Consider the following 22797-nt stretch of genomic DNA (forward strand, 5'->3'; position numbering starts at 1 on the left):
GGCAAGTTATCTCCAAATACTTGGAGCCATCATACTCTATTACTTGTCCATGCCAGTAATACCATATTGTTTCCATCATCTCTAAAATTCATGAGGTTTTTTTTTCTGTGCCAGTTTTGCTTATGAGGGCGGGTTCATAAAAAACAAATGCAAAATTTAATTATGAGTGTACACCAAATTTATACGACACAGAGGTATAAATCTGTGGCTTTGTCCAATTTCTTTTTCAATGAACGTCGCACGTGATGCATCTCCGGTCTGATTCATTGGCTATTCGGAACAAATTTCTTACTGCAGCCATTCAACCATAAAACACATCTTCCCTATTTCTATAAAACAAGCATTTCACACATGTGTGTACATATTTCTGTTGCGAATTGAGTAGGTGTTGCAATTTGAATATTGCCATCATGGATGTTACCCACTTAATCTTACATAAAGCATCTCATCTTCTAAGCGCAATCACTTCAATATCTACTTCTATTTTCAATATCATGACATCCAAAATAAACAGAAAAGTGATGTTTTTCTTAAAGATGATTCGTATGTACGTTTATTTTAATTTTTTACTAAACCATATATGTTACCATGACTTGCAATGCGTTCATTGAACTCTTATTACATATTACAGAAAAGATGATTGCACTCCTTACCTGGATTCATATTTGCCAACTCATTCTTAAGATAAACACTATTCAGACTACAACGAAACAGTGACGAAAAAAACATCTTGATGATGTTCAAATTAAGGTCGACAAGATCGTCGGTGATTTTAAAGAAGGAGAAGCAAAAATTATATTGATTTTAGAGGAAGTGGATAAGGGGATTTGGCAGCGTAAATAGCAGCGTAAATAGCAGCATACAATTCAAAATAAATGGAATATAGTAATGTTTTTTTACATAGTTGATACCAACCTCTAAGTATCATAGTATATAATTGTATTCACCACAACAGGGTCCGATTCTTCTGAGCTTTGGCTATGTCCTTCTAATTTGACTTGGGGCTTTTAGGGGAGCGATCGGCGTTTAAACGATCACCAGGGAGACATGCACCACAGCGGCAGGGTACAGATTAGCTAGAAAAAGATGCGGCAGAGCGATAAGCGAAGTTCGCTGCTGGCGGGAGCCTTTCGACCAGGGGATCCATGGGCACTTAGGTATAAACTGATAATTTGACAAATCGTACAAGTTCTACGCATAATATTCTGCTCTAAAGTGAAACTGTCCACCTGTGGTGAGCGTGAAATCTTTCTCCAGCGTTTCCTCGTAGCGCTTTTGATTGAATTTTTCTGTGAATTGCCACTATCATCGCGTTCTTTGGAACTGCCGGCTTTCGTACGTGGACGTTATTCCATACCTTTTATGACGTGGTGGATTGTATTCACTGAAACTCCTTAATTTTTGCGATTTTACGGAAAGTTTGGCTTATTTCAGGAAGTGACGACAGGCAGTGTAACGTTACCCGTTTAACTTTTCGATCATTTTGTTATTCACAACACGCGATATTACCAAATATTAACTTCGTTTCGGTTTTTGTTTAAAAGTACTGATGCTTTGAGGTGGGAATGCCGTACTCACTTTGGATTGCTGGCCATGATGTGGTGGCGAATGTTCCAGGGCTTAATTAAGACGATCAAACCCGAGTCTGCAAGGGGATTATCTGGTGGCAGTAGATAACAAAACCTTACCAAGGGTCTACTGGTGCTGTGGGATAGCCCCTAAATTCACATGTTTCAGGAGAACATTCACATGTTTCAGGAGAACTCCTGTTTTATGTGTCTTCAGTTTGGTTGTTGGGGTTGGCTCCCTAGTAGGAGCTTCATGGGGATTGTGGTTAAGTTCAAGCGAACCTTCGGGCCTCAAACGTGGTGTTGCGCTTCAACATGGACGCCGTCCTCCATAGTTCGATAGAGATTTAGGTAGATCTTGCATCCACCAGTACGAATGCTGAACCATGCACTTAGTATATAGTATCGTTATTCTTGTCTCAGCGGGAGATTGTGGTCACAAAATTATTCCGTGTCTTAAGAAGATCGTGGGATTAAGTCCACCAGACAGGTACTCACTTTCAAATAACGCTGGCATACGCTCTATGGTTGGGACAGCCGAAAATGCCCGAAACGCTGCTGAAAAGTAGAATCGCCGAAGTGATACGTGCTGCCAGAAGCTTATCCTCAGGGCAGTTCGATTTTAGAGGTTCGATGCTGTTCATCGAACTGAAACCCAATTCGTTGGTCGCGGGTATAATAGAATTATCTGACGTTAGAGGACTAGAAGAGAATGAAGATTTCATTGGGAGTCACACAGGGGCTCATCCTAGAGTCGTACCTCTGAAGGGGCCCTCACGATAACCTGCTAAGGCTCACCACTCTAGAAGAGTCGCGTTTGTACGGCTATGCAGGTGATGTTGCGCACTTGTCGCTGCGGGCACTATTGAATTTGCGCAAAGCAAAATTGGGATATTGAAGTGACGGATGGAAGACAGCTCATGGTTTCAAGCACCTTGACACTTTAAAAGAATCCCTACTCTGAATCTTGTATGGATCGGTGAGTTGATTGTAGAGTCAAAACGGTTAACTCCCTTCGATTAATGCTCGACTCGGAGATGGGCTTTTTTGAACAAATAAAAGGAACAACGCACAATGCTGCAGTCTTAAGGGAGGGGTTTTTCAATTTTTTTTTATAGCATTAGCTTGGGTAGCACATTTTCGGCAACTACTTGTCACGAGTGCACTTCCTAATGAATTTGAAGAGCTAGGAGTACCCGTTGCCTTGATCCTGGTCGAGAAGTTCATCGTTCGTTGTTTTGTAAATTTCTATACTTTCGGCCACGTCTAATTTCCTCATATCGCTTATGTAGATCCCCAACCTTGCGTACTTCCTGAAAACCTTGTTTTTATTTATAACGATATGCTCTGCTACATTTGATCTGAAAGCCGATGCACCCTTTCTTTCCGCGTGTTCTGCTTCCTTTTAGCTTTGCCCTTCTGGTTTGTCCGATGTATGTAATGTATGCAATCAGCGCAGGAAATTCCGTATGCCTCAGACTTGGCCATTTGATCGATTGGACCTTGGGCGATACCAGAAGAGTTTTGAGTTGGATGTTCCTGCTGTTAAAGATGACGTCCAAACCATGTTTCCTCAGTTTTCTTTTCCACGAAAGGGAAATTTCGTTGAATTCCAGGGCTTTTTTCCGCCTGTCAACTTGGTGGGCGCTTGCCGTTGAAGCGTCCTCTTCCGTTTACTAATCAAGATGTTGATGGTATGGTCGGAATAGCCATTCAGTCTGGAAACCTCAAAACTATGCTTCGTCTCTTTCATCATTCCCTCTGAGAAAATGGGATTCACCCACAACATTTTTCGCAGGTGCGAGATGGAGAGCTTTGCGGGTGACTTTTGCCTACCGTGCTGTTTCTTAAGTGGCTGTGATGGTGATCGCGGGAGTAATCCCAGTTGCTCTCTGGATAAAGAATGGGAAACCACCGTACATCTAATAATTAGTTTCCACCTTAAGTGGGCCGGACTTACGAATATATGGAAGAAACTTATCCCTAGACATCATTAGCACTAAACCACAAGTAGACACTTCTAGATGTTAGGACCTATAATCTGTACGAATAAACAAGTCCGGGACTTTTGAGTATGGGTACTGCCTATTAGATGTAGTGTGCGCAAAACCGTCCACAAGCGCAAGGAAGAGGACTCAAAGGAGATGGTTGTTCGCGAAGAACGGCAACATACACTAAGTGCCTGACAACTATCTTGGGAAAACTAGTGAAGAGGCAGATGGATTGCGCGGCTTATCGCAATCTAAGTAGCTTATACGAAGTTTGAGAGAGACGCTGAAGAGGCGCATTGCATATTACATTCAGCTTCTTACTCTCGCGAAAATATCGAGCTCGAAGAGGGACCAGACGACAGGGGGTTATCTGACTTCAAGGCTCCTTAAAGCCGAAGAATGGAAGGGCTAATCCGAAGTGATCTGTCAAATGGTTACAGGCTAGTTCTCTGATGACGGGGAGGGTTTAGTTTGTATTCGGAAGTCCAAAATACGAAATTGAGTCTCTAATCTTGAACCAAGCTTTTCTAATTTTTGTGAGTTCTAATTTCCGAATGGCTAGTCTAGACTGCCGTCTTTCTTTTAGAACTCCAGGAGAACCTTTATAAAAAAATTGAATAGGAATATTGAAGAAGGATATGGTTGCTCTGAACTTTTTGAAGTTCTGGGGGTCGTATTATCTATGAGATAAATGCTTCAATAAAATTGAACAATGTTTTTTTAAAGAGAGGTACGGCATCGATAGAATTTTAAGTTTTTTTGAAATCTTGACTAAAATTTATGAAAGACGTGGAAAGTGGTCCATGATAATTATGAAGTATGAAGCGAGAAGTTGTGAAACCACCTCTAAGTTTCTATTTAGAGATCTGTCTTTTTTTGCTCATGAGATATTCCACTTACTATCCTTAGCTCACAAATCAAGTCTGATTTAAAGTTATGAAATAAAAGTCCCAGCCTTGATGTGACCGAGAAACTTTTATTTTCATTCATTTGTGTACGAGAAATTACAGAAAAGTGCTTGTTGTGTCGGCGAAAATTCCGTGTAACAAGCTTGAGTACATAATCAAGTAACTACACCATGATTAAGCTTGAAATCACACGGTCATGCATCGTCTCAGACAGACCTTGCATTAGCATCAGTTCAATTACCAGTAAAGTGGCAATTTCTTGTACAGCGATGATATAATGTTGTTGCTTCTGTTCTGGCTTTTGTGATGTCTAACGATTATGTTTTCCAGTCTTTTAAGAATATACTCCCATGATCGATAAATCACTTCAATCGCAACTAAGATAGATATCTCAAAATTTCCATGAATAAAGCCAGTCGAACCTACTGTTTACTAACAACATAATAGCTGGTAGCAGTCAATTAAAACTTGATTTATGTTCCTAGGCGATCGATTAGCTATTCAACTTCGATAACATTTGTATTGATTCAGAGACTAATACACGAAAAAGCTATTATTAAATAATATTTATATCAACCTCACAGCAAGCTGTAATCGATTATGAGTTATACATGAAGGAGTTATCGGAAACTGGTGAACAGCAGCTGGGTGAAATTATTAACTTGATTGAATGCTACTTCGCGTTAGGATGCTACAAGAAAGTGCAAGATTATCTTGTAGATTTTAAGCGTATCTGCGACATGCATTTTAATAGTAACAATGCAAAACGGCTGAACGGATTAAAAGGTGAGACTGGTTAGATGAATTTAATTCAAGTTTTTATGCTGTCTTTGATTGTGCATTCTATTGTGTAAATTATCTTTTTTATCGAATGTCTATTATATAAAGCTTTGTTTCATAATTTTATATTTTGAATAATGTTCGCTGCATACGGAACAAATTGAATATGGCGAATCTAAGATTAGACTTGTAAAGTATGAATTTATAGGGCAAAAACAATAGTGAGAAGTCGTCACTATTTTTGGCTGAGTAAATGAGAAAGTTTAGATAAGCATGCCAACATAGCAACTCTGCGGTTTATAGTTATGATTTTAAAATTTGTTAAAATATCAAATAAATATTCATAAATCACTATATTACAGGAAACTATGAAAACTTTATTAAAACAATCGAAAATGGTCTTCTACAAATGAAATACAAGCGAATGTTATCAAAGGCAGACGATAAACCTCATTTCAAACCATATTTGGGTTTCAATAAGAATCAGAAAATAAAATATTCTTCAACCGCATGCAGTCTAGTGTAAGCCATAAAAATAAACAAAGATTAATTCAGTAAATTAGAGAAAAATACAATTTTTTTTTACAATTTCAGAACAAAAAATAATCGACAAATGATAATTTCAAATCAATCGATTTCTAAGGGGAAAATTGTAGCTGTTGAAACTCCATATTTACGACAGCAATTTGGTCAAGCACTTCAATGTGATAATTGTTTTTTACCTAACAAGGCTTCTATACCGTATGCTATCGCTTTTTGTTTCAATTATTATAGAGTAGGTTTGGAATTCATTGTTTTTTATGTTGAACGTCAAAGCAATCAAGTTTATATTAGCTTTAACTCTTTACAGGCAAGACTGGTCATCCGTGACCGGATTGAGTTTTAAAATATTGATTTTATGTACCTTTTGTTGAATTTTCTTGGCTTAATAAAGCCACTATCCTGAAATATTTTAGTCAAGTCTCTTTGATGTCTTATCAAAATATATGTATTTGAAAAATATGTAATAATTGTAAATACATCAGCTCGTCTTGTTCTGTTGCACCATTTTGCTCTGTTACAGCCTGATCTGGATGGAGTCGTGATGTTCTCAACTCACCATCCAGCGTATCCAGCCATCGTTGTTTCGGTCGGCATTTTGGTTGTTTCCCATCGATTGGGATATTGAGACCAATCTTGGCAAATGAATTTTCGTAAGTGCGAATTACGAGACCACACCAGAGAAGGTGCAATTTTCCCACGATCGATGCAATCCCATATCAATCGCGGATATCCTCATTTCGCATGTGATCATGTCGTGTTATGCCACTGCTTCGACGCAACGTCTTCCTCTCCATTACTGCGAGGCGCCGTTCAGTGTTTTTCATAGTCGACCAACACTCAGAACCATAGAGGGTGCCAGACCGGACGATAGTGCGGTAAATTTTGCATTTGAGACGTTCGTTGATACGTCAATCACAAAGAACGCTGTAAGACCGTGTTGCATGAGGCACACATCACAAGTTGCTCTAGATCATTGTTCAGGTAAAGGTTCTGTTCTTATTTCCGCAAATACTGCACTTCGGAAACCAATCGTTCCTATCGGGTCGACAAAAAGGAATTTTCTTCTCTGATTCGCCTTGTTCAGTTTTAAAATTGGTTAATATTCACTCCATGTTTCAACAATGGTAAAGTCAATAAAAACCACTCCGTCCCCACTCCCATCCCGTATCAGGTGGAAGCCAGTACGAAGTTTTATATTTCCCGGCAGGGCGTTTCGTTTTGCCTGTAAAGAGCTGCTCTTACAAACTGCACAATTTATTCGTTTAATCACCTCATTATATTTACTTTTTCGTTGTTACTTTAATCGTTTCAGATGCTTTGATTGTCATTTTAAATCTTATTGTTCATATGACTGCAAAATTCTCGATAAAAAGTTACACAAATTTGAATGCATTGGTTACAAACTTCTAATTTTGCCAATGCTTAAATGTGAGTTGTTATTTCGGTTGTTAATAGAATGCTTGGTTTTATTGAAAGAGAGTGTTTTTTATCGACATCAAATACGGTAAGATTAATGAATTTTCTTTTTTAATATTTTGCATCAGATGAAAACTTTCCGTTCTGCTCCTCATTTAATTTGTGATTCTCAGTAGTCTATTAAAGAAAGAAAGAATATTTGCGGTAATTTCTACACCAACACTACTACAATTTATCGAGCATTTTCCTTATATTTCCAGTCAATCGAAAAGTGCTCTTGAATTGTATGATAATTTACAAAAAATATTATCATCAATGCCATGCAATATTCTCAACAATGGTGAGATGATTGGATATGAGAATTTCCCGTCTTCTGAATATGGGCTAATGGTTCTGGTAAGTATTCTCTTGCTATCTCTGTCTATTATATAATCAGTCCGAACTCATGATGGTCAACCACAGAGTAAAAAGGAAGTGAAGGAAAGCCCAGTAAAGGTGGTCTTTAGTTTTCCATTAGAATTGATAATTTCTTTTACCTTTGGTCAATATTGAATACGGCATGCAACTGAATAGGCAGCGATAAGTAAAACAATGGCTGGTAGTCTGAGAAATACTGTTCTAGTAAACACTGAAAGTGGATTAACCTTGCCTCGCGACTGCAACCTTATAGTATTTATAGCAATCGCGATGGGGCTATAATAAATTTAGGGAGAGGACTTGTGATAGCTGAAATGAAATAAGAGAAATAATATCTGAGTCGTCCATAAAGAACTGAAAACAAGTAACCTGACGATTAAGGGAAAATTTAAACTCATCAATCGAAGACAATTTGGCTATGCATTTTATGCTCCCACGATCTCCATTACTTTTGGAAAGAAATAAAAGTACAATCTCTTTACTTTATGATTTAATATTAATATATAGCAGAGCCTTTGAATGCAGTTCAATATTATGTACGTTTCTTTTTTACAGAACTCATATCGCTTGACAATCTTCATTACGCAGTATACAAATATTATACCAGATTTTTTCTGTGATCTTAAAGCAGATAAGGAGGAAATAGAGGTGAGCTCCTTATAATTCATTTGAATACTAATGTCTTATAAATTATATTTTACAATTTCAGATATTCCTTGCTTCTCTTATACTAATTCTTAGTCCAAAGATAGTAACAACATCATTTCGAATAAACACCAAAGTCGATGTTACTCCAGTTTTTACAAAGGGATCAAAAGAAACCACTCCCAATACTCATGTACTCGCAACGCCTTTTGATTCTAACCGAAACATATTCAAGATTTTTGGTTTTGACAAGGGCAAACTAAAATCTGAAGCTTCTTTGAAAATTCAAAAAGCCTTTGAAGTCGATTGGGATTATCCTTCTAATGCCTATACGGAAGCTAATGCGTATACGGAATCTGGTTTCAACGAAAGTTCCAACGAAAAAGAAAATGAAAAGAAGATTATTGGTATCGTTGACAAATGGATGAATGTGGATAGCTCAGATAATGACGAAGTACCGAGTGTCCTGGGACTGTATTTAACGACATTGAAATTTAATCATTCTTGTGATCCAAACTTACGCCTGATGTAAGTGGAATCAACCCCATTTCATTTTTTTATGCAGAAATCAGTCCTACTTATATCAATCAACTTTCAGATATCTTTCATCCGGAACACTTTTAGTGAAAGCATCACGTGATATCAAACTAGGAGAACATTTAACAATATCATATGGTTGCCATTATAAACAAGCAGATAATAATACACGCTTGGCATGCACTAACAAATTCAATATTTCATGTTTATGTGATTATTGTAATGGGAAATTTAATCCGGTATGCAATAAAATCGATGTAAATATTGTAAGGAAATTGTTACATTTCTTTTGTATTTTTTTAGCACTTCCCAGAAAATGTCTTTTGCATTAAATGCATAAGTTTAGTAAGCCCATCAGAGGCGGTTTGCGTTGCTTGTAATCAGGATATGATAAAAACGAGTACGATATATAAAAATATGATTTGGGAACTGGAGCATAAAGATTTCGTAACTGGTGAGTTTCAATTTTTCATTATTGAGCTCTTTTTCACTAAATATAAATAAGTTCAATATGTCACACTATTCTTTGAGCAAATGGCAAAGCCGAATTGCCCCGGTATTATCAATCCCTTTTGGACTTAGTTCGAAGTAATACGCTATAGACTAACGACCAAATTGTTCATATCCATAAGTTCAAAGTGTTATTCTCGATCTGTTTATTTCAGGTGACGAAAAACAAACCTTTTACAACATTGTATTTCCACTAATGGTATATGAAGATATTTTACCCCCAACAAATCATATTTATGTTGGCAAATTACTACTGTTTGTTGAGTTCCTAACAAGAAGAAGTAAGTAAAACATTTCGTAAGCTAACGCAAGCTAGCGGCAAATGTTGTTCTCGGGATTGTAGGGAGAAAATCTTATCCAACGGTAAGAACTTTGTGAGTCCCTTTCGAAATCATACAATATCCCGATTTCACCCTGTGCCAATGGGAGTGCTTTCTTACTTCTTCAATGTTTCAAGGGTTATTTTTTCTTCTTTCGTTCCCTTTTCAGATTTTGCATACGAGGCATTTGTTCTTCTAACCGAAATACACGTCCTTATTGAAAGAATCTACATTGAAATGAGTGTGGAGTTGCTTTATGCGTACAATTTGATCCTGACCCCGTTGATGGAAATACTAGCGAACAATTTGGCAAACATATCAAAGTGAGTTCACTCATTTATTTCTTCCATTTAACTCTTTCCTTACTTATTTTTCCAAAATTCTATCCAAATTTTTTATTCTATTTGTAACGATCTGCAATCTCGGCTCCACCATCTACGCTCAGCTTCAATCAAAAGTCTAAAAATTTCGGAAACTTTATTGAGAAAATTTACAATTTCACTTTGAAAATCATCAAAACAATGATCGACATAAATGACTTCAATGTCCTTTATGATACATTTACTTGTGAAATTTTAAATAAATACCGCTTGGTTTTGAATCTTAAGATCAAAGTATACAAAACATTCGTGGACGCTGATATTTATAAAACGATTGTGAATACTAGAAGATTACTAACAAATCGTCGGGAAAAGATGAATCCATTAATTCAGATGCTCGTAGGGACACGTATAGATTTTCTGGAGCATAGAATTGTAAGTGATCGATTAGGATTGAAGAAGGAATCGGATAAGGATATTTCAGATAAATTGTGTTATAAGTTGGAAAATTTAGAAACTCCTTTAAATAATATCTCTAAGACAATTCCTAATACGAAGAAAGTGCAAGTAATAAGTAAAAATGATGGGTCAAGCAATGACGAAGGAGCAAAATCTGAAAATTATCGTGTGAAATGTGTTTTTGATAAACCCAAATCAAGTCAGGAATTATTTATGGCTGAATGTGAATTGTATTTCATGGAAATGATTGAAGAGAGAGTTGGTTCTGTTCATCTGTTTTTGTCATTTTAAAGGTGAAAAAGTCGTGCCATAGTTCCATATTCTAAAGAAAATGTAATTTTCTTTTGTGTAATTTATATAATTATTTAAAATAAATCTGAATAGCTCTACAAAACATGTGTTGTAACAAATCTGAGCTGTTCTGGGGTTACATCCCTGAATTTACTTTTGTCAAGGACGATGGCAGTTTTACAGTTTGTTAAGTGCTAGATTTCAACTGTGTAGTTCCGCTTGTACCCACGTGTCCCTTTGCTATAGTAGTCAGTTGCGGAAGGTGGATAGATTCCGATCGCTCCATAATTAAAGCCTTTTATAAAGAATTCTTTAACCCACGCTAACTGAAAATGACAACAATTTTGACTCATGACCAAATAGAGAGCAATTTTGGGTTTAACACCCAAAGTTCAAAAATTGAAAGAGGGACGAACACGGCTACGGTTTCGTACCAGGACAGAGGCAACTCATCAGACTCTGCTTCACCTTTGCCCAGGGAGCAGCTCCCTTTTTTTCTTATGCGTTCGTCTTTATGTTTTCTTTGCTTCAACGATGTTTACGAACGTTATTTCAAAACTATTGGAACTTATCTGGTTTATATGCTGAGCTATTGTTGGCTGTGAACGTTCCTATTTCTAAGATTTCTTAGCATTGTGTCTGTCAGTTGCTAAAATCTCGCTCGCAAGAATCTGGCAAGGAGAAATTTCGAACTCAATTTTTACATGAAAAAAAAAATTGTTCATTGAATTTGAGATTTATATGATGGAATTTATTTTACAAGGAATGCCCCGAAAACCTCAAACTTGCACATGGGCCTGTTTGGTAAGAATTGCTTCTTTTAACGCCATGTTAATGTTCCCACTCGTATGGGAAAGAGTTTGCAATAAACATGGGATGTTGGGGTGGTCAAAACACAATCTCGAGTTGATTTTTGTCAGCTACAAGTACTATCCGCTTTTATTTGCGGCAAAGTCCTATTAGAACTGCAATAGTACAATGTGGTGCTGGTCGCATTTCAGCAATTGATCCTTGGGGAGTTTATTTTCTTTCTCATTTTTTAGGGTGAGCTTTTGGTTTAGCAAGATTTTTCTAGATATTCTCAGTAAGCTTCATAACAAGGCTCTCGACATATCCCGCAGAAGGAGTAGGTCGCGAGGAACAGTTTTTAGAGCCTCAGCATCGACAGTAACAAAAACGGGATATTGGGTGGGGCTTGAGCATCAGATATCGAAGCAGATCGTTTTGACGCCAACGTTTCGACACGACTCCTTTGAATGCACCACGCTTTGATGATGCAAATATCGCTGCGGGAACGTATCGACGCTTCGGCGCAAGGTTTTTCATCGAATTCATAAAAAAGTTTGGAAAATTTCTTGAGTTGAAGCTGTAATGCAATGACTTATGTTGCCAGATAGATAGACAGATGATGGTTAGGGTTTCGTATTCACTTCTTAGTGAAGTATAAGGCATCCACACAGTTTCTGTGCTGTTATTCACTGTAAATTATAATCTTACAACAGCGAGACAAACAAGACGAATACTGATATCCATGATGACCGGGATTCGAACGCAAAGCAATGAGATCAAGAGGTTAACACTTTACTCCCTGGACCATTGCACGACCAATATGGATAGATCCTCCTTATTTAATTCATATTTAAAGCGGCCATACGTGATCCAATTACGCTTGGATAGTCCAGAGTAGAGTTCATCTGAGCGCTTGTTGGACTGGAAACACCACATGCCTAGTGACAAGCCAGACGGGAGTATCAATTCAACTCTCTCTCTCCGTTAACGTCGCTGTTAAATTTGTGATATTTTTGTGTGTGAGCATTTAAAATAGAATGTTCAATGTCTAAACCACTTGTCCACTGACTGTGTGCCGGACGCCTCAACCCACAGATGTACTCGTTCGCCTATCTCTTTTCCGTCCAGCTGGGTTGTCTTCCAATCGATCATCGCCAAACTGAATGGTTGGTTAGCTGCCAGTGCCCGTATTCCAGCTTCGTTTGTAGCTAACCGTATTTTCGAATTATGAGGCATTGTTTGACGCATATGGAATTTATCAATATGAAATATGGAGAGTGACCTAGCTACAGATGGATTTTCCAGTTTACAGTTTTTGCCTCCTTGAGGAAGAAAACGGTTTAAACCTCATGTGATATTGGTGTCCAAAAAGCCAGGCGGGTTCGCAACATTGGACCGCTTTTCGATCCCTTGCAATTTGCAGTATGGGGTATGCTCTTTTGTTGGCACCATTAAGTCCCTTTCTTTGGCAGCTTAGTAACGCCACTAATGACCTTGCTCTTTCTGTACTTATATTTCGATTCGGTGTGGTCTGCCAAGCTATTTAAGATTAAAAGGAGTTTTAGATGCGGGACTAGGAATACTTAAGCTCCTACTACTTTAAATAAAACGTAAATAAACCGTAATTTCAATCTAATACCATTAATCTGAACGAAATTATTTACATAAAATAACACAGAACCTAGGTGTGACCACCATAGTCCTTCATTTATACTTAGCACGAAATTAATACAACCGTGCCGCAATCTGCTGGCATTTCATCTTGACATTAACATTTAATCTAAGTTTATTACTATATCTGTGAATATTTAGATAAATTCTCATTGTTTACTACTTACCCAAAAAAGCTCGGCCCACCAAATGATGTAGCTGGTTGTGTATTGCCGAATGCAAATCGTGATGCTGCTGAACTGGGTAGTGCTGTTAATATTGGATGCTGCGGCAATCCCGTTGGTGTATGGTGCACAACATTAAACGTAGATGATGAGATTAGCTTTGATGCATTGGTATACACCAGTAGCAATGACAAAATAAAGGTTATAAGCGTCATGACTGTAGGAAAGAAAGAAGGTAAAAGATTTTAATCGATAGATATTGAAATCTTGGAATGTTGGGTAGGCGTGAAAATTTATTTATCGGTTGAGGCTGTTTTATTGAATATTGTTTTTTATAATATTGCGTGAAGTTTAACATATAATGTAGCAGTAATTAAGGTTACTTCCTTCTTTTATAGAATAAAGAGCCGAAAAACTTCCGATTCTGTCATATCCTTGAAAGATCCAGTGGGAGAATGGAAATTTACGAGAAACTTTGGAATCAAATAAAAGCACTGAATCTCAATATTAAGCAGGTGTCAGACCACCCGCATGTACAAGGATATGATGCTGAGAGTTATCTGGATCTGCTAGAAGCAGTAAGAGTAGAGCGCTCACATCGGAATGAACAGCTACATTAACCGAAATAACATCCCTATCTATAGTTTTTCTTCTTTTTTTTGAGAGTTGGAAATCTTCAAAGGACTAGCTTCAGGGTTCACGATCTCTGCGAGTACAGTATTTTTTCCCAATAAAACCACCTTTCGCCAAGCTGCGACTGAGTTTTCCCCATCCAGCAGCCCTTTTGTGTATTTAAGTTCCGTTTTTATTGGGAGAAGGCCATGTGATCAACCCCAGCACATTGGTTGGCTTCGCCGAGGAACGGATCGATCCCCCTCATTGCCGCGATTATTGGAAACAAGGAGAACTATCCTTAAAAGAGGGTGATGAACTCAACCTTACTGGTTTTAGGTCCCACAACCCTATCAATTTGTTGATCCCTCATTTTCACCACTGATACTTAAAATTAGAGGAGAGGTCACAATACAATCATTCCAGGTTGAAATGAGTGATGCTAACATTTATACCCTATCTTAACTACGAAATCGCAATTTATTTTTCCTGAAATTAATTAAATTCAATTTAACAATCGGAAATTAACTAAAGTCAGTTGCAGTGCCAGACAGTTGATTCATAAAATCGATAGAAATCTAGTCGACCATTTCAGGCTTAAACACCTGCTATTCAAAGTTTTGGGTTAAAACTCAAGGTTTCCTTCAGTTTTCACTTTAAAATGGCACATTTACAAATATCTGAATCTTTTCTACTAATGGATTTGTAACTATTTATCATGTAATATGAAACTACAATGCCATTCATCAAGAGCATGACTAGCCAATTGCGTGATCTTGTTGAATGATAAATTCATGAACTTATTCTAGTGTAGAAATTCCCAACATTTCCTACAACTATGGAACTAGCATTAATTATTCCAAGTTAAATGCTATTTAAATGGTCCCAGCTATTGTATATCCGTAATGTATTGCATGCCACACGTGAATAATTTTGTAGATATTTAAGGGGGTTGTTACTTTGATTAGTTGAAACTTAGTTTGTTAGTTAGATATTTCGCAAATACCGCAAACCAGTTGCAATTTTTATCTGAATACAGATTGCTAAAATATGGTCTGCAGTTACCTCATCAGCCATTGTTTACTTTTTCAATTTCAACACGTACAGATGAAATCCCGAAATACGAATTTTACGAAATAAGGATCATTTTTATATTCAATCCCCGAAAATTCTCTAAACTGCTTCATATATCAACTGACTCAGGAAGGCGTTTTTAATCTAAGCAAGAAACTACTTCTACCATATTTGAACCTGTAACCTTTTATCTCTCACCACTATGAAACTCTCTTTAAGGAGTTGGTTGTACCACATTTCCGAGCCCCTCCGGAAAATCCATTATTGCTCTTCCCGGATTCTGCCCCGCTTAATACTATCCATTAATCTTCCAAATGTCATCAACTGGTTACTCCTTTGCAAAACTTAGCTTCCCTCAACTGTTCTCATACCAAACCTAACTTCCAACTTCCTTCAAATATCTTAAATGTTTGTTTATATAATTTTCTAAGATATTTATAATAAGATTAAAATAAAGCGTTACGGCATAGTTAGACCCGTGGTTACCGCTACCTTACAATACTATTGAGCAAGACATGACGATAGTTGTCACCGGTTTTTTATCGTAGAGCTATTGGTGTTATGTTGAAATGGGATCATGCCTGGCTCCAGATACGAGCCTTGGATAGTTTGTAAATCATTCGGTGATAGTTATCTTTTTTGCATTGTTCGTTGGTTTGCTGGTCGGCTGGTCGATTGGCTGTTCTTTCATTAATTCGTGCGTTTAATGAAGGCACGATAAGAAATTCTTTTCTGCTATAGTTTTATTACCATATCTGAGAGCACGGGTTGTTTGGTAGTGGTATAGGTAACAAGATTTCTCTAATTTAATTCCTGTATGAATGAATTGTGTTTTATAATACCGGACGTTATTAGTTGCGCACGATCATTTGTAGAATGGCGGAATTGCTTATGGTTTTGTGGTGCATAGACCAAGGTCTTGCACGTTGGCTTCTGATTGACAGGGTTATATGCAATTGTCATCTAAAACTGCATGAACTAGTTATGGAATTTCCGAACTTACAGTCCCTGTTTAAAATGCAGAGTGCCATTCTATACAGTTGAACTCACTGACTACAAGAAGGTTGGTGAAGGTAGAACTATGAATCTTAATGTCATTGGCCTGAGATTTCCCATTTGCTCTAGACCTGCAAGAATGACGAAATTATCATTGAGTAACATTAGCCCATATTTGGGTACGATATAAACCTAATCCATCTACATCTAAGAAGGAACTTACAAAACATTTAGAGCCGCTCATTCTTCTCAAATCCCTTTACGACCTTTCTCATGCAACGCACTTTCTAGCAAAAAACTTATTTCTTATCTTTGTCTACCAATCTACCATGAAAAGATTTTCAAAATCCACTTTAAATTGAAGTTCTTGCGAAATTCTTACTTTCAGGAAAGATACATGATACGGGTGCACAGTGTAAGTTCATTTCTGCCTTAATACTTGTCTTATGCAGGCCGATTGGCACACAGACTTTTTGGCCTACTCTGAACAAGTGGAAATGCTAAATAGGTGCCAAGTGCATTTGCATGTTAATCCAGTTTAGGTAAATATGCATCCATTTCCAGATCGTTGCGATCGAGATATCGGTTATGCAATAATAAAGCATGAGAAAAATGGTTTCATGTTTATTTATCTTTCTCCAGCTGGTGTTGCTTTCATGATTGATCATATGAGGAAAATTGGAAGTGGAATTGATTGGACTTTAATGAGTTAAGCACAGTAGGAGGTTTACGAGTAATAAGTGTGCGAAGAGGTTTTCAAAATGTTGATAGAGGTTGTCGGCATTTAAGTAGCAGCAAACAGCGATAAATAACCAGAACTACGCCATGTACTAAGCGGCGAATAGGCGTCTTGGGACGAAAATTCGAACACTGTGGGAGGCTTGTTTGAAGTGAATGAGTTACTGATGTAGGGTGCCATTATGTAACTCCTTTTTGAGACACGGCGCACATATCACTCAAAAAAGATCTTCTCATCCAATGCGATGATAACCAACTCTAAATTGCCTTCTGGAATATTTAAGGTTTGTGGCTCCTACGACAGCTACGATGAGGTAAAAACCATTCACACATCTTTCTTATAAACCCACTCCGAGAACCGATACAATTCCTATCATACCAGTTTCATCCCTTCCCCCTTCTCGCATCTAATCCCCCAAAGGAAAATATTTGAACACTTGCTGCCATCAGCAGCCCATCAAAGCTTTGTACTGATGAAGGGAGTAAGTTGCTCCCGAACTATATATATACACTATAAAATAAAATTGTAGTTTGGAGTAAGCTGCTGGTCTATCAATTTTAGACTTAACTACAAATAGAAGACAATATCTAACCTCCCCATCCATTTTGAGTTTGTATCGCAAGGATGCTTCACCATGACAATGTCTCCAGCTACACGGCCTTCATCGTTACCAACATCCTGACCTAGAACAAGACCTCTATGGTGCCCCAGTTTCCTTACAGCACTAACTTGGCTCCATGTAACTTTTTTTGTCCCCCCGACTGAAAAAAGAACTGAAGGGAAAGCACTGGGAATTGTTGGAGAATATTCAAGCTCAAGTTACAAGGTTCCTGGGAGGCATTCCAGTCGAGGAGTTTCAAGGTGCTTTCCAGACGTGGTAGAATCGTCTCCGCAGGTGTATCGATGCAGGAGGAGACTATTTTGAAGAATTTTAACCGTCTGTACCAATCGGATGAACAAATCTGTTTTTCCCGGTAAATGCGCATCACTTGTATAATGCACCCATTATAATACGTTAACGCTATCCAGTGAAGCTTTGCTACCAAATTGACCGAAAGGAAGGTAGAATTCGCTCCTGAATTTTGTGTCGAGCGTTTTAAGTAGATGGTGAAAGATCAGGAGGTACCGGGGGTACTTGCCAAAACGATTATGTCGTGTTTTAAAGGCGTAATGAGATGTACCTTGTACTGATGTTTATCTAATTCTATGTTTTCCTTTTCGATTTCTCTCATAACAATTCGTAATTCTGTTGTCTCCACTGTATGGGAAACACAGCTCCTTTAAGGTATGCCGTGAACATCTCAGTAAATAAATTTTGCGCTTTGATGATCCTTCTGAGATATCTTCGTCTTAAGATTGAGTAAGTAAGACAATTCCACTTTTCTTCCTCACATTTGCTGCAGGACCAAACCAACCACTCTAATTTTTTCCAGAATGAGGAGCTTGCCCCGCTAGAAGCACAACTTGGGCTCTCATGTTTTCCCTCTTGAGAAATAATAAGAATTGGGCTCTATTTACTTGACGCTCCTTAACGAAGATTCTCGATTGGTGACAAAAGTTTGTATTACTTAAGATGACTGAATACAGGCGCAGCAAAGCAAGTGTCTAAGGGACACGACTTGATGCGTGGAATTTTCCTCGCGCAATAACCATCATACAGTTTCGAACAATTGCGCTGAAATTTGAATCTCCTGTGTTTAGTCCTTTTGGTATTACCCTATTTGGATGCGTAAACCCTGCAGAGTAGTGTTGAGAGTGGTTGGCACGATCCCAAGAGTCAACCATGATCTCATCATTCCAAATTGCATCACTTTAAATTCAAACCTCTCTATTAAGAAAGAATGTTGTGCAGAAAACTTTTGATCAGAGAAAGCAAGTATCTCGTTAGAAAAAATTAATTTTGGGAACAAGTTACATCGATTTCTGCCTGCCATATGTATACCAGATAATTTCAGATTCAATTACATACAATCTCTGCGAATTACAGCGTACATAACTTGTCAATTAGCGTCTATCTATTTCTTCTGACCGCTAATTTTCCCAGGAATTCCCGGTATGTCTCAGATATCAAGGCAAACGTGGCACATTATGCATATTTTTTCTGATCTGATTTATATTAAGTTGAACCTGTGCAGTTTGAATAATTTCAACCTGTTACTGCATTTTTGCGCACAAAAAGCGTGACGTGACCTTTTTTCAGAAATTGCTTTCCTCTTTTCTAAGCCGCAATGATGAAGTGAGGTTTACAGTGTATACACTGTATTATGTACCTGCTATTAAAAATGTAGTTAAATTTATGATATTCCAACTGCACGCATTTCCTTACATCACTATAGTCGTGTAGTAATTTTAGTCATGTGACTTGAAATTTGCACATATGCCGACATAACTTTGTAATTTGTAAAATTTTGAATTGCATGGAACTTTGATTGAGGAGGTAATATTCAATGGTGTGTTCGATGTACTGCAAATTACTTACGGAAAAATGCAGGTATAAGAGGCAATAAATGTAATCAATAAATCGTAGAAAATGAATGAATGATAACCGTTTAATTATTACCATTCACTTATTTTTTCTTAGGGTTATTGGTTTAATTAAGATACTATGTTTATCTGATGTTTTTTTTTTTGCAAACAATAGATACTCACTGCACGTTTTAAAGTTAATTGAACTCTCAACTCGGAAAAATTGTGTAATATGTAGGCATAAATATCAATTAGGTGGTTTGTGTTGAGTATTCGCAGCAAAGTATTTACGAAGGAGCTGAAGCCAGGGTGGTGGTTTTTAGCTCTCCCCCTGCTCTACTATCGCAATTTCTGGATTCTGCAGTTCAACCTCCATCGGATGTGATGTATTCGTTCTATCCGTTTCGACTTTGCGATTCCGTTCTCAAGTTCTTTGACCCTATGATGAGACGTTTCGAGCGGAACAGTTTTTGTCAGCTGAAATAGGCTCTGTTGACTGCCAACAACTGTGCACGGATTTCATAATCATAGCTGTTATCGGTTGTGATTTTCGACCCTAGATAGGAGCCTAGCAAGATAGCGGAGAATATATTATAGATGGTATTCAGCAACGTGATACCTCTATAATTGTTGCACTGCCTGATATCCCCTTTTTATGTATGGGACAGATAGTGCCCCGTTGCCAGTCGTCAGGCATTGAGAAAGCCATCTTGGCTGGATAATTGTCAGAATATTGAAAGCTCCAACGATTCCGTGAGAAATATGAAGTTTCTGACCAAGAAGCACAGCAACTCATCCTTTCGCAAGAAGTCGAAAGTTTTATGGACCGAATCTTGTAGTCAGACCCTGAAAGTGCAAGTCCAAATGCACTTTCCCATCAGCGAGGAAGACTGTAAGTCAGAACCTTCTTTGGAAGGTATGGAGCTCCACTCTTGTGAGATTATTAAATCGATTATTACCGTGCATATAATCAGTTGGACTATAAATTGGTTTTCCGCATATGAATCTCCTGGGGTTAGGCCGTAGTTTGTAGAGATTTATCGAGTTTTCCGCGTGCGCTATGAGCCCGCAGAGGACTTTCGTTCAATCAGTCTCACCTCTTTCGTGTTGAAGAGTTTAGAGCTCAGCTATGAGCCCGCAAAGGACTTTCGTTCAATCAGTCTCACCTCTTTCGTGTTGAAGAGTTTAGAGCCCGTCCAGGACATCCACCAAAGGGCGATCATGGAGAGAATGCCCTTCTTTAAGTTCCAGCATGTCTACCTGAAAAGAAAATTTAAAGGCAACCCTTCTTAAGGAAATAATTAGCACGGTTGTTCGCACGGTTGTTCGCACGCTTCACTATATGCAATATACAGCTAAGCATTCCTGGACAGAGAGGGAGCATTCAAAAATGAGTGTACCAAATTCATCGAGGAGGCTCTAACCAAAATAGGATTGGTGGGGTAGTATTTATGTTAAGGACCACAATAATCTAATCTGATCTGGAAGATATCCACTTGACCAAAACTGTGAGTAGAAGGACGATACGGGATGGCGTAACCCTTCTGGTGCTCTAGTTAATAGCGATGGATTTATAAACTGAACAAGTGGGAGGCGAAGGTGCTGGTGTTCGTGATATTTGTGTCAGGGATATTTCTTTTCGTTAAGAATGAGATTATGGACACATTAGGAAAGAGCAAGGTTCGGTATAAATCCAACCAAAACGGAACTGAAGTTATTTAAATCGATAAAGATTGTCACTTTGCTTCAATGTAAGGTTTCTAGGCATGATCCTGGATCCCAAGTTAAAAGAAGACTTCCTGAGGGGTTGGTTTTTTGGATGTCCACAAACGTAGTCCGATCCATCCTAACGTACAGTTCTACTGTATGTTGGCCGGCCTGTGCAGAAAAAACAAGGGATGCAAAGAAGTCCATATAAAAGTGCTACTGAATCTCTACAGTTTTGTTTGGCAAATGTCCTTTGAGTTTGAGTTTATTGGAAAAACTTTTGCTGGTGTCCAAAGGGAACCCTTATGAGAATGCAATAATCTTATTTTTTGGATCTCTAAATTCCGAAATCCCAGACTGACTTAAAAGCAGATACTGTGGAAATGACTATGATATCAACAATGAGTTTCATCCAAGGTCTCGTCCTACAAAATATCGGAGAGCTCGAATAAATTGGTGACGTTGTTAAAGTGACGTATTAATCAGGGAACTGTTGGCCGCTTCATCAGTACGAGTTACTTGAAGTAATCTTCATATTCCCCTCTGCCTGTCTTTTTGCTCCTTGGAAGAACTTGCACTGATATAGGGGAAAACTGGTTCGGGAAATGCTGCATTTGCGCATTGAAAATTAATTTACCCAAAATGGCAAAAGCATGCTTCTTTCTTCTATTCAACCTTCGTGCAATGGTTATTAAACTACTCAACATATGATGATAGACAATTCTATAGGAGAGGCCACCTCCCACTCACACTGAGCCCTATTTTTTTTTTTAAATCCTTAATTATAACCAATCACAATTGTGAGACATACTTAGGATTCCAATCTATATGTATCATTCGAAATGGAATTGTTAACATAGCCTTTTAGCAAAGCAGCAACATGAGTATGTACATAATTAACAAAGTAAAAACCAAAACAACTTTTGACCCACAAGGTCAATTGGAATCAATTTTTATCTTACTTTACTTTACTGCTCTTTTTTTATCGTAAAAACTGCATAAATAAATAAATCCTCTAATTGGGTTAATGATTCGCGGCTCTGAGTTTTCAGCAACAAAATTGCCATCCATTTGAAAATTTCACTACCGAAGTTGAAAAAGATAATCTCGTTCACAAATTTATGCGTGTACGTTTTTTTTTAAATGCACCATTTACTGATTTAATGAATAAAATATATTTTTACACAAATTATTTCGTAATAGATATACTTGAGAATCAGATGGTAGATGGCAATGGTACCATGTTAGATGCATGTCTGATCCACTAATTAAAATGCCTTCTTCGCAGTAAATATAACGTCAGCATTATGCAATTATCATGTATTTAGTATTGAATGGATATTTAGACTAAATGAAATATAAATATGGAATTTAAAACTATTTGTTTCCCAATAGAAAGTATAATGGAAATTGAGAAATCCTAGACAATATTAGAAGAGAATGATTTTGACCTGAATTTGAAAATGTCTATTTATGCATAACATGTTACGCGTGCAGTTGTTACTAAAGATACTTAATGATGCAAAGCTAGTTTGATGTACTTAGAAATCTATTTTGCAAAGAAGATGTCTAGTTTGCATGCAAGTTTTATTCCATTATGGACAGATTAATCAGAAACGGAAACAGATACAATAGACAACAATTCTATTGCTTTAAATCGGAGTAAAATATGTTGACTTGTTCTTGATATCAAAGAAGTTTTCTCCTATGAAGATTCAAGGTTTATCAATGCGATGTTGGATGTTGAGAAAACGATAGCAGTGTTCAGCTTGCAAAAACTGTTGTCGAATCGAGATACATTGCCCTAAATTGACCGTTGAGTGTGATATATCGGCCGACTTGGGCGCGACACTATTAGTACCGCGAATGGTAGC

The 22797-nt window shown here is 37.6% G+C and overlaps 2 protein-coding genes across 3 annotated transcripts in view; one reads left to right on the plus strand and one right to left on the minus strand.

The window, feature by feature from the left end:
* LOC119658661 (peroxidase) overlaps positions 1–22797 on the minus strand; it is a 45374-nt gene that overhangs the window by 8148 nt on the left and 14429 nt on the right. Inside the window, exon 2 of the mRNA XM_038066214.1 lies at positions 13333–13546. Coding sequence (XP_037922142.1) covers positions 13333–13544 — 212 coding nt within the window. The 5' untranslated portion in view covers positions 13545–13546. The remainder of the gene's footprint in view (positions 1–13332; positions 13547–22797) is intronic.
* LOC119658662 lies at positions 6153–10712 on the plus strand. Of its 2 annotated transcripts, none has more exons than XM_038066216.1 (9): positions 6153–6259; positions 7467–7602; positions 8179–8271; positions 8333–8796; positions 8867–9044; positions 9109–9259; positions 9471–9596; positions 9805–9958; positions 10081–10712. In XM_038066216.1, the coding sequence occupies exons 2-9, from the start codon at positions 7522–7524 to the stop codon at positions 10703–10705; spliced, it is 1872 nt and encodes a 623-aa protein (XP_037922144.1). In that variant the 5' UTR covers positions 6153–6259; positions 7467–7521; the 3' UTR covers positions 10706–10712. The 2 variants fall into 2 exon arrangements, with proteins under 2 accessions (XP_037922144.1, XP_037922143.1); XM_038066215.1 differs by lacking the exon at positions 6153–6259 and adding an exon at positions 7110–7294.

Source organism: Hermetia illucens, chromosome 6 (genome assembly GCF_905115235.1).
Source record: "Hermetia illucens chromosome 6, iHerIll2.2.curated.20191125, whole genome shotgun sequence".
In the NCBI taxonomy this organism is placed as follows: Eukaryota; Metazoa; Arthropoda; class Insecta; order Diptera; family Stratiomyidae; genus Hermetia; species Hermetia illucens.